The sequence below is a fragment of the Limanda limanda genome, chromosome 11 (assembly GCF_963576545.1).
Source record: "Limanda limanda chromosome 11, fLimLim1.1, whole genome shotgun sequence".
Classification (NCBI taxonomy): Eukaryota; Metazoa; Chordata; class Actinopteri; order Pleuronectiformes; family Pleuronectidae; genus Limanda; species Limanda limanda.
This window is the reverse complement of record NC_083646.1, coordinates 27,015,388-27,033,206: the sequence shown is the minus strand read 5'-3', so window position 1 is coordinate 27,033,206 and position 17,819 is coordinate 27,015,388. Positions and strand designations below refer to the sequence as shown.

At 39.9% G+C, this 17,819-nt stretch overlaps 1 protein-coding gene across 1 annotated transcript in view; it reads right to left on the bottom strand.

Moving 5' to 3' along the window:
* Nucleotides 1-1,977, bottom strand: part of zfpm2a (zinc finger protein, FOG family member 2a) — a 114,327-nt gene extending 112,350 nt beyond the window's left edge. Inside the window, exon 1 of the mRNA XM_061081875.1 lies at nt 1,938-1,977. Within this exon, the coding sequence (XP_060937858.1) occupies nt 1,938-1,977 (40 nt within the window). The remainder of the gene's footprint in view (nt 1-1,937) is intronic.
* Nucleotides 1,978-17,819: the final 15,842 nt, after the last annotated feature.

The window sequence follows — 17,819 nt, the reverse complement described above, 5'->3', positions numbered from 1 at the left end:
TATACTGTCCCGAGTTCCACTAAACTGTAATAAATGAGTAGAAAAAACACAATTATTAATTTCAAACAACTCAAACTCAGATGTTCTAATTGTGAGATTTAAAACGGGTTGTCTTCAAAATAATTATCACAAATTATTTTCATGAATTTTCACAGAAATAAAATATTAAGGTTTGAAAATACTAATAAATCACAATTTAATATATATTTTTTAAATAAGCAAAATCCTGATCACAAATGAGATCACCTTAAAAACGTATGAAAAATGACGATCCATGAATCATCTGAAGGTGAACAGTTACATTGTGTAAAATTAAACAAGGTGACCCAAAGTCGCTCAATCGGTGTAACACAAGCTCCTGTTTACCAACACATCCATCAATCAATCAAATGTTATTTGTATAGCCCATAATCACAAATCCAAATTTGTCTCATGGGGCTTTAACAAGGTGCGACATCCTCTGTTCTTAACCCTCAACAGGAGTAAGGAAAAACAATTCATGCGTGTGAGCTCACGCACACACACGCACATGCACACACACACACACACACACCATGTTGCCCTGGTTCTGTATTGTCAATAAAGACTTGAAGCCGATATAAACATTATGACACTGACATCCTATACACTGCTGCACGTAGTGTGATTTTTGATATTTTGACCCAAACTACCCACATTCTGCTCTCAGCCTCCCATCAGTAGCAGCACTGTGGACAAACTGAACACACACACTGTACATGGCATTTGAAATGTGAACGTGTGTGGGTGTGGGTGTGTATGTGCAAATCCCCACATATTTATTGATGTGCTAAATGCTCTTTAAAATCATTCGCATTATTAAAAGTTGTGCAAAACATTTGATTTAAAAAATCTATTCATCAATGTGGATATGACACACTTTTGAATGAATGCCGGCCATGAGGTTACACTTCTCTAAAAAAATAACACTGCATTAAAAACAAATAATGCATTATACATTTCTGGGGAGAGACGTCTCAATTTCCATCTATATTTTGAGAAGCAGCTGTGTTGCTGAGAGGAAAGATGAACTCCTCCCACAGAGCAGTTCAATAAGATTTTAAATCAAAATTAATATTAAAACACATCTGCTCTTTATTTCCTGCCGTAGCATGAGGCACAAATATAAATCAATATGTATCATCTGCTTTTTAGAGGCTATATTGTAAAGTTTGGGGAAAGTGTGTATGTACACACACCTGCCATCCAGTGTGTGAGTGTGTGTGTGTTTTGGGGGTGGGGGGGACAGGAGTTGAAGGAGTTGGTGTGTGTGTGTGTGTGTGTGTGTGTGTGTGTGTGTGTGTGTGTGTGTGTGTGTGTGTGTGTGTGTGTGTGTGTGTGTGTGTGTGTGTGTGTGTGAGAGAGAGAGCGAGGGAGAGAGAGAGAGAACACGTGTGTCTGAATCCCACAAATAAACACATTTAATATAAATCAATATTATTCAGAAACACACCGGCCTGCTCGTGTAGCCTCGCTCTTTATTACACCGGCCTGTCATTTAGAATCAAGAGTCTTACACTAAGTGACGCACTGATGCACCGTTTTGCGTCTAAACAACAATAGAGTCCGACCAAATAAACAAATAACTTTGTCATATTTTGAGTTACAACTTGGCAGCAGAGGGGGAACTTTTCAGACAGCAGCACCGTGGGATTTGGACTGCATACATCACCAATTGTCAACACACACACACACACACACACTCTCTCACACACACTCACAGAGCACAGAGGAGATCTGCGGAGGGAGACCGGAGCGTACGGACCGTGACAGGCAGCACATGAGTGGCGATAGTTGAGCGCGGCTCCATCGGCTCCACCGGTGTGGTCACTACTATCGGTACGATATTGCGCAAACTCCAATGAGCCTGGAAACGCTGCGTGTCGCGGGAGACAAAACTAAAAGAAAAAGTAACTTACGTTTGATCTGCCGGGGGTTGCTCTGCTTCCTGCGGGACATGCCTGCTGTGCGGCTGCTCACTGAATCCAGGTGTAGCACTGACAGATCGATAGGTTTTGGTTCATCCAAGCAGCCGGTTTGGGGCTTTGTTTTTGTCTCTGATGGAAATTGAGTCAGGAAAAGGAAGAACAGGAGGAAGAAGAAGAAGAGGAAGAAGGAGAAGAAGAGGAAGAAGAAGGGGGCACCAGTACTTTTTACGCACAAGTCTATCGTTCCGTCTGTCTTTCCTTTATCTTTCTCGTCTCTCTGGCTCCGGCTCTCTCTCTCTCTCTCTTTCTCTCCCTCTCTCTCTCTCCCTCTCTCTCTCTGTCTCTCTCTCTATCTCTCTCTACCTCACACACACATACACATCCTCTCTCTCTCTCTGCCTCTCTCTCTCTCTGCCTCTCTCTCTCTCTCTGCCTCTCTCTCTCTCTCTCTCTTTCTTTCTCGGTGCACCGTGTCCCCGCGTGATGAGGCTGCACTTCGACGCACGGATCCGCACGGACTGACTGAGGAGGTGAAAGCGTTTCGCGCTTTTGTTTGAAGATAAGGTTTGTTCCTCCCCGGGTACCGTAGCCGCGGCTTGGTGAACTTCACTTGATCCACAATTACTTTGTCGTCCACTTATTATTAATTAGCGTCGCCCTTAATTAGCACCCACATGTTTGCTTTGTTGTTTTTTGGGTAAATATGAACAGAGATGAACACACTGATCACCAGGATAAAACCAAATAAAAATCATCTACTACCATTTGTCCCTTTTATTTTAGAGAAACTGTATTTTTTATAATTTTTTCTGAATGACCCATTGCCATTAGAAGCTGCTTTAAAATGATCACGTGGTATTTTAATGTTTAATGCAAAAAAGAAGAGAGCCCTGGGTAATTTAATATTTCATATGATCCTATACATGTCACCAAAATAATTGGTATAAAATTTTTAGTAATCCCATATTGGTCAAATATAGTACGCCAGCTGCCTCATTCTCCCGTGATGCACCCTGAGATGTGATATGAATCGAGATGCCATAACTGAAAATCACTTGACCTCTTGACTAAAAAGCAGAAAAAATGATAATGTTTTATTTTAAACATACAATCTATTAAAAGCTATTACACAGTGTATAAGAGTCTGGTGTAAATTCTCTCAGCCTACTTGAAAATGTGTTCAACCCTTTATTGTAAAATATATTCAAATTGGCACACACAGTATCTCCAGTAAGAGAAACTGCTCTTTTTTCCGCTCTGTTTATTTATCAATATTTAATAAACTGTCAATCAGACTGTCAGCGGCTTCTCTTGGCTACAATTAGTTTGCCTATGGACGAGAAAAAATATTCTGAATATTAAAAAGAGAGGGGGGGGGGAGAGAGCGAGAGAGAGAGAGAGAGAGACAGAGACAGAGAGAGACAGAGAGAGCGAGACAGAGAGAGCCTTCAAATCATTCAGATTTTGACTGCCATGTTCTGAATAGTTGCCCAAACTGGAAATCACTGCTCTCAATTAGCCAGTTGGACTGCCAAGGAAGACAAGCAAGTGGCCTGTGAAATTATCTTGTAACCCAATTCCACAACTTTGGAATGGAGTCTGAAACTACAGAATAATTTATGTGGCAGACGGGTCAGCGGTGGTTCACCTTGAGCGGAGCATCTGTCTTGCAAGCCTCCTCACTTTGTCTCTTCCCGCGCTTCCTCCCATCCTCTGGTGGCTAAAGTTAGATTTTTCTTTCTATTATTATTTTCCTCTCTTCCTCGCACTCAGCTTTGGTCATGATCCAAACATGGTGATGTCATGAGATAGCGATAGTCGTAAACAGTGAATCATTTCATTATCTCAGCCCTGTCACACTGAGCACACACACCCTTTTAAGAAATGAGAGCATGATGACCTATTCAAAACAAAGAAAAACTCTTACACATATCAGAATGAAATAAACTTTGCATATTTACGTGTGTGTGTCTGTGTGTGTTTGTGTGTATGTGTGTGTGTGTGTGTGTGTGTCTGTGTGTGTCTGTTTCTGTTGTACAAGTTCTAAACAAAGCACAAGTAAAATAACATTGAAGCTTATTAGATGTTTAATAATGAAGCAATCCCACACTCTCTAAAATTACTGAGCTAAACATACATAAATATAATTTACTGGCCATATTAGGAACCCAGAACCAAAATTAAGAGCAACAACATAGTGGGAGAGGAGAGCCAAATTGCCAGCTGAAGATTAATTTAACGCCACTCCTAAATCCTCTGAGACTGGAGCATGGTTCTTCTCTGCCGTTCCTGAGCCCCAGTGGCTTGTTTGAAGCCAGCTTTGATTGACATGTACAAATCTGCGAGAGGAAGAGAGAGGTTTTTTTCACAGCTCGGACCAGATGGTTGTGATAATTAACATGATACTGTTCCCATCGCAAGGGAAATCACTGACACAAGGTTGGTCATATTAATAGGTTAAGGTATACTGTATGCTGTGGCGATGCTGCGCAGTGCACACACATAATCTGATTAAAGGGGGAAAGGTTGATTTAATGTGCTAAATCATTTGATTAGAACTGCCAAGTCACATTTGGGGAATGCCATTCAGTGTCAGGGCAGTGGAGGTGGGCTGTCCGGTGGCTCCGTCAGCTCCTGTCCTCAGCAAAATATGTATGAGACGAAGAAGTTTCTCTGCAGCTCGTTGGTATGCCCAGTAGTCCTCTCCCTGATGCCATGTCAGCAGGTGGACGACCTGTCTGTCTCAGTCAAAATAGGTCGTGATAGTGTCATTAAATGAAATTAAATAACAGATAACGTTCTGAACTACTGATGTGACTATTAATGGACAGCACCATCACAAGCAATGACTGATTTTTTTATAGTCAAGAGAAGGGTGATGTGCACGCATAACCTTTTCTTTAATTTTGAGTTTTATCATTGTTCGTTATTAGTGGCTTTACCCTGAGCTTGGTGGTATGGTGTCATTTTTGCTAACTTTCATAAAAAATGTTTTTGAAACCACTATATATTATTTGTTAAAGGACTGTATCAAATATTTTTGGGAGAAAAAGGGTCTGAACCTCATGGGTCACCTTTAAAAATCTTTGTTTGGACTGTTCCCAAAACATACCGTACCCGTAACAGCCGATGTAAGACTCCTCCTTTCAGTGCCTGGAATTCATGCAGATGAATCGGAAATACTTGTCATTGATAATTAAAAATAAACAAGTAATTAAGATGTATCGTACTGTAAATTAAACCTTGAATTGTGGATTGTTAAATCTCATAACCAATTTGCGGTTCCAAAAATGTATGAAAAATGTAACAAAATATTATTTTGTATTATTAATATTTGCCACTTAATACTGTGTCGCACATTCAACTTTATTAAATAACTGCTTTCCGATGCAGGATAAAGTGAAGGTCAGTGAAATCAAACACACTCTCTGCACATAAAGTTCAGAAATCATTCAACCCAGTGCTGCTTAAGGAGCTGCCTATATATAGGTGTGTGTGTGTGTGTGTGTGTGTGTGTGTGTGTTTGTGTGTGTGTATTGGCTACTGGTGGATTTTGATGCAGGGGGAAAAAACAGGTGTCAAAATGAGGCAAAACACATTTTATGACCGCCTGAGTGTGTAAAATGAATATCTCCTATGGACATTTTTAATGGTTTAATGAACTATTAAATTCCAATGAATCCAATAAAGGAGGTACAAAATAAAATGTAACTTTGGGATAGAGAAAAGATGAGAAGTCCCCTTCATCCAAAACAACAAACAAAAACATTATTCTCCAACTTTTCTGACCCCTAATACTCCTACAGTCCCTAAACACACATGATTGCATCGTAACAAAGTTACAACACAACAATAATCCATCGCTGATGATCTACTCGTGCAATAACCTGACCAGGTGTTCACAGTTCTGAAAAATAAAACAGTATTGCGTCCCAGTGTTGTGTTAAATTTATGAATATCCCAAATTGAATTATTGCCACAAAACCATCTGCAGCCATCCGCTCGCACTGTGTAAGTGAGCTGCTCTGCTGACTGAGTAATATCACAGGGTGTCTGGCATGACAAATTACTGGGTTGATTTCTTTAAGGGATCACACATGTCCAGTGGCGCTGGGAGAGACAGCCATCGTTTGGACTGGAACTCCATCCGTAAAGAGCAGCCTCAGCAGCTCAACTTGGACATCAGTGCTATGAGTTTGCCTGCTGTGGTGTCACCCTCTGGCTGTTGGGGATTGGTTTGTCTCCAGAGGATGTGAAGTGTGTGTCCGTGTGTGTGTGTGTGTGTGTGTGTGTGTGTGTGTGTGTGTGTGTGTGTGTGTGTGTGTGTGTGTGTGTGTGTGTGTGTGTGTGTGTGTGTGTGTGTGTGTGTGCGTGCGTGCGTGCGTGCGTGCGTGCGTGTGTGTGTGTGTGGGTGTGTGTGGGTGAATGGTGCAGGGGTAGCATATACAGTCAGGTCCTTGATATATGGATATATTTTATAAGAAAGAGACAGAGAGACCTCAGGGAGCCAAAACAAAAAGTTGTTCAGTAACAGACTGATCAGATTTATATTTTTTCTTTGTCATTTCTATTCAAGTGTGTGTCCTTGAATGCCCCACAGCACTGCCGCCCAACAGCTGACATCCATAACCTGAAAAATTCAGCTTTACCCCAGAATTGAAATCACCCCTTTAAATGACTTAATTCCATATTAATATGATTCACGTCTTTTAATAGCTATGATGTCGGGTTGTTGTTGTCTGTCCTGGGTAAGATGCAGGTTGTGGCTGAACGCTCCAGCTCTCCAGCTCTCCAGCACCCCCGTCCCCGTCCCCATCTATCCTTCCAGCCAGTAGCTCCAGCAGCAGTGAGCAAACAGATGTCTGAGAGAGTGCCCACTCCGCTGGCCGAGCTGCCAAAAACACCCGCGGTCCTGGAGGCCTCAGCGCCAGCTCTTTCCAAGGGAGGCTTCGCTCTCCGCGCCACCATGCAGTACCCCCCTCCTCATCATCTCCCATCTCCTTCCACCACACGTCCCTTCCATTTACCGGGGAGATATAAAATGTGCAGTGAAATAAAGCAGGAAAAAATGCACATCAACAGAAAAATGATCGACCTTGAAAAAAGAAAAAAAGTAAATGCCACACATCCCCAGGACATTACACCAGATTACACCAAAATGTTAAAGTCTAGGGGAAGTGATAGTAAAGGGAGGGCGGGAAAAACAAACTATGCTCCTCCCATTGGGAGTGTTTAAAAAAGGCTTTTTGTGAAAGAGGAGGAGGAGAGAACCACGGGGCAGTATATTCTTAGACTGCTAATCTTACTGTCTTTTTATGTGGTCAAAAACTGAGATTATGGCACCTCAAGAGAATAACCAGCAAGTCTTTCAAGGATTAACTGAATAAATATCTTGAAGCAAGGGGTTCGTTTCTTAAAATAATGGTGTTGCATTAGAAAGGGGTGGGGTGGGGTTTATCTGACAGTGGGAGGTGAAGATGCATAGTCTGCAAAATGAACGAATGAAGGAATGAGTGTATGTATGAAGGACATTTCTCAAAAATGACCCAGTAATGACCTTTGAATAAATTAAAACAGAAATAGAGCTGACACTTTCCCTAGTTTTTATATTTGACCCTGTGGAGGTAAACTGATTTCATCTAATTGCAGATTTTTTTGTCAGATATAATTCTTTAAAATAATTATTGTTCAATTATTCAAATTCTATTTGTGTAGCCTCTGTTCACAAATAACAATTTGCCTCAAAGAACAATCTGTACAAAGTCCGACATCCTCTGTCCTTAACCTCTGATCAGGGTGAGGAAAAAACTAAATATTTGTAATTATGTAATTGTACCATGTAATTATCGCTATATAATATAATTAATTATTTTTGTTTTTAATCGTGCCATGTATATATATCATTTTTTTTGTTTTAAAAATATTTCCAAAAAAATGTAAAAAGAGGGCAAGAAATCAACTCAGTTTTTCATCATCCACAACACAATTAACAAACCCCTGATAAATAGTACTTACTATTCTTTACTACATAGTAAATATATGCAAGTAAGGAATATTGCAACTTACATCAAGTTACTAGACCTAAAACAAACATTGAAATCAATCAACTATTTCAAATTGTTGATATTTTAACCTGATACATTTTGGATTTATCAAATAAACGCTTGTTTGTTACTTAGTTAAAGTTTTTCTCCTTTTTGAATCAAAAGGCTTCAGAAGCCAGGAGGAAGATTACTTTGGCTTCTCTTTTTCTCATCTAAATTTTCAGCCGAATATAAACTACATTTAAAAAAATTCATATTTATATTTTTGAGTTATGATATCTATTTCATTGGTATTGAGAATTTGTGGCGTCTGACTTTAAAGCTCATAGAGTAGTTGACGGTATTGTAAGTGACAGTGTAGCTCACTGTAGTGGTCTTATCCATTATATCACTGTTTTTATGTAAGTCAGAGGTTTGTATGCCAAGTGTCCAAATAACATATTCTCTGCTTTATACATGAGCACCTTATGTGTTTTGACATCTTGTGATTTAATATTATTCATTTTTATGAGGTCAAGTAAATTATATTTGATACGTGTAGCTGATTTTCCTCCCCTTTCCTATACGTGCATGAGTAACTGAGGACCCACATCTGAACGCAGCATTATAATGCCGTCTCTTGATGTATTTTATAAGTGTGTCTGCTGGTTTATTACATATGCAGAGGCATCAGTGCACAGCAAAATGGAAAAATGCATCAATATATTCACAGAAAGGCAGGCCGTAGACAGCTCGGAAAATAAATCTACATCTGCCAGGCTCCATGCAAACAGCAGAGCGATTCTTAATGGTGAAACCATCGATGAAAACAGATAAAATATTAAATATTCAGACATTCCTTTCACCCAGTATCAAAAGCGTCCAGATGTGGGAAGCTGAAGTTGTTATCGTGAAGCCAACGACAGGCATTCAAAGAAATTCCTCTGAATTTTCAACCATATAAAAGTATTTTATGGCATGCAAATAAATGGTAATTTTTGACTATGGAGAAAAAAACATGCCAATAAACCCTATCATTTGGGACTAAAAACTCCACAAACAGGAGACACTTTCAATATGCTCTGCCTGTCTTCCTGCGTTAGATGATTGCGATTGCCGCGAAATTAATCCATTTAACAATCTGTGGCTTAAATTTGAGGATTTCCAGTTTTTTTTTTTTTTTTTAGAATATCAATAAGTTCCAATTGAAGAGAGGATTCTTTTGCAATTCAGGCATGTGCGGGCGATAACGGCAGAGTTGGCATGAAGAGAGGCAAAGATGGATTAATTATGCAGAGAACATGGAAATTCTGCTTATCATCGCTTAGCAAAGGAGCCCGGTTCACATAATCAGAAAACGAGGATGAAAAAAAAATAACAATGCAATGGCACCTTCCAGCCCATCATCTTACAAGTTAGATTTTTCCTGTAATTAAAAAGTAACATACAATTATATTCGTATCTCATATGCAGACTATGAGTGGGTGTATATTAAATAATTGCATTGGGATATAAGGGTTGAAGTTAAAAAAAAAAAGAAAAAAAAACAATGGAAAAAGAAGTCTTAAAAAAAATCTTGTTTCACAGGGGTATAGCTCCCCTGGGTTGGATTGAACTACTTAGAAACAGAAAACTTAAATTATCTTTGGAAAAGCAACAAAGACAAAGGCTAAAGAGAGAAGACAGGAGCTCCTGTATATTTATTTACTTATGTTTTTTTGAAATGTGCTCATGGTGCATTTTGCAAACAAGAATAATAACGTCTAACGGCAGAGCTGCTAAATCCCCTCTGAGGATGTATGATACGGAAAGATATATGCTGCATTTTGTTTCTCATTTCATGTTGTCGTCAGATTTCACCATCACAGCTCTGCATTCCAGGATGTCGAGTAGCTGTGTTCAGGCTGCCAGTTTCTGTGAGCTGCAGCTAATATGTGCTGGGCTTATGCTTGCATTTCTCTTATTCCTCAAAGAGGGGCAGATTAAACTGTTATAATGTTGTAGTTGATTACAAACAGGCGAGAGGTTTAAAACCTTCATTTCCGGGACACCCCTGGTAAGGAAAAGAAAAGGGTCAAAGGTTAATGCCATAGCTGCCACAGCTGCGGACAAATCCATCATACGATATGAGTTGGATTTACAGATTTATCTCCCTTGCGTAAGTCATAAAAATGTAGCATGAAGAGTAGCATGGCGACTGCCCTTGTCCTTACATGCTATCTTTCTAGCATCTGGCTAATTTGAGTTATGACCCCTTTGTGTGTGTCTGTTGAATTTATCTTCTCAGTAGACAGTAACTAAAACATGTTACGCCATGGACGTCATAAGAAAATCATACCTCACACATCCAGCAGTGATGTTTCCAATTAGGGAACAGAATGGAAAACTTCTAGGTTTCGCTCTTTCACTTTAATTTCAAGTCGAGCAAAATAGTATCGCACAGTATGAATCATTCCACGTCCTGTTCTGCAGCTGTTCTCTCTGTTCTACATGCTTTATGGATCATGGATCTTCTTCAGTATTTTACCCCTTCATGACTTTTTCATCTGACCCAAAGTGTCAAATCCCTTGAAACTTCTTGAATCAGTCTTCTTTTTTATTTTTTTTATCCGAGATAGCTTTCCAGTTCACTTGCAGATTGCAGCCGCCTTTCAGATGGCACACCTGTTGCTTGAGCCTTGATTTCGCTTTTTGATCAGAGGGCGCTCTGACAAAAGAGGCAGAGAAGAGGCTGAAGAAGAGGGAGAGGCAAGAGAAAAGATCCTTATCGAATGCTCTCCGCCGGACAATGAATTTTCCCCACCATTCAAATGTATCTGCAGAATGCTTGAGTGATTCATTACAGCAGATTCTGAAGTGTGACAATGGACCTCAGAAATGAGTGATGGTATCTTTTTGCTGATTTCATTTCCCTGATCCTCCTTATCCCCCTGGCCTGTGTACCTCTATTAATTAGAAAGTAGGGATTTCCACTCATCAACTGATGGGTTTCATGCTCTGCTCTGTCACAAATCTCCTGTCCACGCTATCTCCTGCTCCTCTCAACCCATGGCTGCCTCGGAATGCGCCGACGCCGCTCCGGCTTCAATCTCCGCTGCGTGTCAGGGTGGCTTTGGCGATTCATAAATATTTATAAACCGATTAAAAAACATAATAAAGTTATAAGACAGTGGTTGGTTACCCTTGAACACTGCTGTCGATGACTTCCAGAGGAGAGTGACCAAATGTGCCAAAATCCACTGCTGCAGGTTTATTTTTTACTTTATTAGACATGTTCTTCCTCACTGTTTTGAACATATTAACAATTAGTTAATTATTTTATCAGTCACTTGAGCAACCACATAAAACAATTAGTAACGTGTAATTTATACTGACTGGCTGTCACATGGTCAGAAGTCTCATGAATATGCAACCAAAGAGCTGCAGGGTTGTACAGTAACAGCAGAATGATGCAAAGTAGAACATTGTAGCTGCTTTATGTTGTTCATGTGGACGTTACTGTTCCCACAGACTTCACTGTATCTGTAAAATAATATTATATTTTCGACCTAATTTCTTTATTTACTTATTCAAACCAAATGCAAGCCTACTTGACAGCTGACTCTCTGACTATGTACTCTCAGGTAATGTGCCTTTTCTTGTCTTGTCTGCAGGAGACTGAAACATCCTGTCAGTTATAAAAAACAATAATATTATTTACAAGCAAGCAATGGATGGATTTGACAAAAAAATAAGTGTTTTTTAGGCTGTTGAAGAGCCTGTGGTTTCCAGGAGCCAGAACGTGAAGTATCATTTATCATACACATTATTCTTTATACAGGCTAGTGCCATACTGTTTTTAAAATGTGCTGAGTTAATTCATATGACTGCATGTTGAGTCTTCTGTAACTGATATTAATTGAATTAAAGGAAATGACCAGCATTTCATTTGAACCTATATATTTTTTTTAAGTAAATGCTTTATAGTTAATTGGGATTTTGAGAATGTGACAAATCTCAGGACAGCAGTTATCTCCTGCCACAGAGCATCTCATAGAATAAAAACAGTGTTCATAAGAGAGGGAAAAGTTCTCTGCTGCAAACTGAAAAGGTTATTTTTGCTATCAGAGCGAATGACACATAGCGTAGCTCCCAAAGTACCTCTTGCTTAGGTTTTTAGGGACAGTCTGACTCTTGAAAGTGCCATTAATTATTAATGACACCCAGCACAGCTGAAATGGCCAATTTCCCTGTTGTCTCTATGACTAGAAGGGGGCTTGAGGGCGAAGACCTGCAATTAGCTGTTATATGTGGGTGGCCATTCTAGACAGCATCAACTCTTGTTAGTAGCATGACTGCAGAGGAAAGGAGACTGAACCCCAAGACTAATTATCCTTTCCGTTTCCCTTAAATATGAAGACATTAAAGTTGATTAGTCTTTCTAATTAGGATATGCTTTTTGATACCACTTATGTTCTTTGCTTCTGGCTTTTATGTATGATAATCTCTTTTTTGCATACTTGGCTTCAAAGTTATTCCATTGTAGTCCTGCACACTGGGAGCACATTTAGGAAAAGTCTGTATTTATACATGCACATATTCACAAATATCTTGTACGTAGCTGTGCTTACTCACAGAATATTTGGTAGTTTTGCTTCAGCACATGGGGACTTGTGCATTACTTCAAGTTTACAGAGAAAAGAAACCACAAGGGCCACTTAACTCGAGATGTTGCTTTCAAATAACAGCTGAATCTGATATGCCAACCCCTCTCCCCCCTTTGCAGCGGCACAGAAGGACATGACTGGGCAGAAAAAGGAGAGTCCTCATCTGTAAGATTAGCTTTGGCAACTGCGCTCCTCTGGATGTCAGATCAGCAGAGTAAATTATATTGAGATCCTCTCAGAGATGACAGATGAAATCTGTCTCTTTGGGCTTGACGTGGAGCTGCAGGTGATACATGATATGTGATAAGGCCGTGATGTCACAGCCGCAGGTGGCTCGCCGCACCCCACACCCACCCTCCCCTCACCCCACTCCTCCTCCGCTTGTGTGGAAAATGGCAGCACTGTGAGCGCCTCACAGAGAACTTTTATCTCTCCCCATCTGTGTGGTCTCAGGCGCGATGATCTTGGACTCAAGCCATCTCAACCTTCATGCCATTTAAGAAAAAAGAAGAGGGGGGAGGGGGCGGCAGGGCGGAGAGAAAGGAGAAGGAGGGAGAAGGAGGGGCTGAAGAAAGCTGTCTGATACGACTTTTAAGTTTTACGGCAAGCGAGCAGCTGTTTGACATGTTATTGTTTGACATATAATTACATACAGTATCTTATTCTAAACCATTTTCTGTCACGCTGCCTTTCTTTCGAATAATTTGTGATATTTTACATGTTTTGCACTCATCTTTTTTACTTGGTGTATTTTTATGTGTACATATTTGTATAACTGTTAACATGCAGTACTGAATGAAAAGGGAATTGTAGCCGAGCATATTTATCTGTTCTGCATTTTAATGTTATGATTTTTATTGATGATACAAGCTGTGAAAAAGACTGAAGATTTTTTCATAATTCAGATTAGAAACTGGTTCATGGTGCATATCAGACACAATGTGTCCCCCTAAAGCCCCATTAGAGGACCACCAGGCTTCTTTCATATATGTGCTTTTGTGAATGAATTGCAAACCAAATTTGATTTAATACCATATTATCGTTACTGTATTTTTGTACAATTGTCCTTGTTATTGCTTGGTCATGTTCACATTCGTGATCCACCATCAGGTGAAAAGTCTGGGCATTTTAAACATTTATGCATGATACTAAGCAAAATATGTTTTAGCTCACTACTTTAGAAAATTATTTGAAGTGCTTTTTTTTATCACTTTAGGATAAATACTTAAACCGTGTGTCCATTGCTTTTTATCTGTTCTATTTCAACAGTTCAATATGATTAAGCTCCTAACCCTCAAACCCTTTGTTCACAGCAATTCACTTACCACAGCAATTTATATCTGACTGTTCAGTTTTCATTGTCCTTGGCCTTAGCTGTGTGTCAAAGTATGTGTTAATACACCTAGATTCCAATTCCTTGTATGAGTGCACCTTGCCAATAAAGCCTATTCTGATTTTTTTCTGCCTTACATGCACAAAGTTGTGGACATATCTTTACAAATCCAATCTTAAAGCAAATGACTTAAAAATGTACAGTTGATTACCTGAGCTTTCCAGAATGTGCCCTGACTAGGAATCACTGTTTTACAGCGTCAAACCCAGGATCAAAATATCTACCTTTAAAGTCACAAGCCTCAAACATGTGCAGTGTAATGAGATATGAAGCACAAAAGGAGCAGTCAGAAATATGATGTGTAAAATATAAAAAAGAAATATGAAGTTAAGTTGGTTAATGGCTTCGCCCAGCGCTGCTAGAAGACAAGGGAGGGTATTTTCTTGCCAAGCCTTCCTGAACAAACAGGTACGCCTGTAGTTTTTGATAGGGACATCTTCACACTGCAGACACTGAGTGGAGCTTGAAGGACTTATCATTTTGAAACGAGGAAAAGTAAATATATGTTCCTTGTCAATAATTAGGAATGCCTTGCCTTTTGTTTCTATGCAGCAACTATGTATGTTGTTGTCAATGTGCCATTTCGGACTCAGCTGCACTTCAGAGATATAGAGGCTGGGCATGTTGTCATCCCTGTACTGCGATATTACAGCTTGGCACAGCTCTTTCATGTTAATGGATAAACACTGGTTAACAGTATATCAACTCTCAGGTTGTGTGTGTTTATACGTGGAATGGCTTTTAATATGGGCTATAACATCAAAGATTTTTTAAGGTTATTCCATACAGTAATTCTACAATTCAATTAATTTCTGCGATTGTATAAGCAAATGAAACAGGAGGGCAGCGCTAAGGCACAACATTCAGCTAAATAGCTTTGAACTACAGATAGTTTCCATTAATTAAACTGGATTGGAAGTTGTTTAATCAATTTCAGAGCCCCAAACAGTGACAATCAACCGCCTGCAGTCGGTGTGTGTGTGTGTGTGTGTGCGTGTGTGTGTGTGTGCGTGTGTGTGTGTGTGTGTGTGTGTGTGTGTGTGTGTGTGTGTGTGTGTGTGTGTGTGTGTGTGTGTTTGCATGTGTGAGAGTGTGGTCAAAAAAAAAAGAGACAAAAAAACGAAAGCATTTTGTCTGTTTGCAATGCTACCAGTGGTGCTGGCGTACAGGGTCTCGCTAATTAACCTCCACGTTGATAATGTGCTTAATTACTTTATATTGTGATTTAGTTTCTTCCTAGAGGTTATTCTCTCTTTCAGATTGCAGAAATAATCTCACATGCCTCAAAGGTGTTGAGCGGAGAATGCGATGCCCCAGTGAAACGTTGGTACAAGAACAGGCATCTGTGGATAGACTTTGTGATTACCACCGCATTGACATCAATGGAAACCATTTGACACCTGGCCCAGAGAGAGGGCAGCATCAGGCTGCAAGAACTTTGATTAAATGAAAAAAAAAGAAAAAAGACAAGCATAGGCGAGGGAGAAAAACTTGATGTAATTTTGTCTGATCACCATACTGGCCCTGTGTCCTATCAGACACAGGACCTCTCATCACCTTTACATTTCTCTGGGCTCATGAAAAGACCAGACACAGGTTTGATAAAAAATGAAAGGAATAAAAAACTATGGCAACCCAAAATGAGTTGGAATGAGACTCAGATCCTCTGCCTTTTGATATCTGTCACTACGCAACAATTTGCTTTTGGTACAATTTAAAGTCCTTTGAATTTGAGGAGGTGAGAGAGAAGATACTGAGCCGCAAATGCAAAAACCTAAAACACTATATCAGTGAGATGTCATGCAGATTTTTTAACATTGTTTTCAATATATAATGTGGCTTAAATGTGCAAAACAGAGAGGGATTTCTGAATGATATTATTATGACAGTGTATGGCATCTCTGCACTGAATGTAAACAATCTATTAGCTCATTTCAGTATGTTTATAAAACAATACATTGTAAATTGCCACAGAACTGAAACTTGGGAAATTCAGCTAAATACACCTTCACTTGGTAATGACATGGGATTTTTCCTAGATAACAATACACACCTGCATCTCCACCTCCCTGTATGGACACACACACACACACACACACACACACACACACACACACACACACACACACACACACACACACACACACACACACACACACACACACACACACACACACACACACACACACACACACACATACATACAGTACACACTCACCGCCCCCTCTCTCTGTTTGTTTTGTTTTGGGCAGTGAGGATAACACCTGCCTCTTCCCAGTTAATGGTCTTTCTAATTCATGGCTTAAACCCATTTAAAGACAAACCCTTTCACAATTTGCTTAATTTCTGATGTCATTTCCACCCTATAATTACTGTCTGCTCCCTCATATTTATCAGTCAGTGTACCTGAAATGAAAATATAAGACCTTGACACCACTTTTGCAGAATCAAAATAGTATTTAATTTGATGTCTTTGGCCGTCAAACAACATTGTTCGAGGGACGTAATTAGGACAAATGTATCTGTTTTTTTAATTTTGGGGATATTGCCAAGACATGTGGGACCTTTATGATAAGAAGGGGGAAGAAAACGTTTGAACGCGGCTGCCCAGTATCTCATAGTTATTGTGAACGTCTTTCAGGAAAATTAATGGCATGGGGGGAGACTGCAGCGTGGCTGTGGTAAAACAGGATGCAGATGTGGTCACATTGCATCCAGGTAAGGAAACAGTCGTTTCCTACAACACAGCACGGACACACACACACACACACACACACACACACACACACACACACACACACACACACACACACACACACACACACACACACACACACTCACACACACACACTCATTTTTAATGTGAGGGGCACAATAGGAATTTGGATCATTGCCATCGTGTGTTCCTTTTACTCCCACTGTTCTCTCTTTGGTCATCTTTGCCCTTCGACCCACTTCAGTTTTCCTTGAACGTGTATTTTTTTGGTGTTTTTAGAACTGGTTTACATGGTTTGCTTGCATTTTTAACATCAGACAAATTAATTAGAAAATGCCCCTGAACTGGTTTTAAATTATTGTGAATACAGAAAATAATGTTTATCTGAATAAAATGTTTTATTTGTAACAATAGTCAATGACACTCAAAGCATCATTCAGGGAAAATGTATCATACATTACCTTACTGCCACCACTTTATTAGACTACACTGATCTATATGCACATTAGAAGGAATATGTGCTCGACAACTGCTCCCAGCAGAGTGAAAAATTGCTCTTGGATGACAAACAGATTTTGGTGAGGTTTCTCTGCTCCTGTGTACCGCCAGATTTTCTGTACACAACCTGCTATATGTTATGTTGTCAAGACTGATTTTTTTTTCTGTGGCAAAGGAAAATTAATTGCGAAGAGGACGGAGAATTTGTTTTCATATTGGCTTGGTGGAGCTCAGTGCCAGGATGGAGGAGGACAGCTGTGGGGGAAGGCTGGCCGACCCGCTGCCTTCTGCCTCTCCCATGCCTAGCTGCACAGAGTCTGTGACAAAACAAGCCTCCAGGAATACTGGGCAAACACTGAGAGCCTCTCACTGGGATCCGCACTACTTCCTGAGCCCACCACAGCCAAGAAGATTCACACTTCCAGTACTGTCTCCACTTCTTTCTCTAAATTGAATTGTTGCGTCTGCATCCCACTGCTATCAAAGATGTGACATAGTCATGATCAGAAAATGCCTGTTCAGTCAGTGGCTTGCAAATATGAGCTAAGCATCGCTCGCCTAGGTGCTGAAATAGCAAACAAACACGTTCTTTTAACA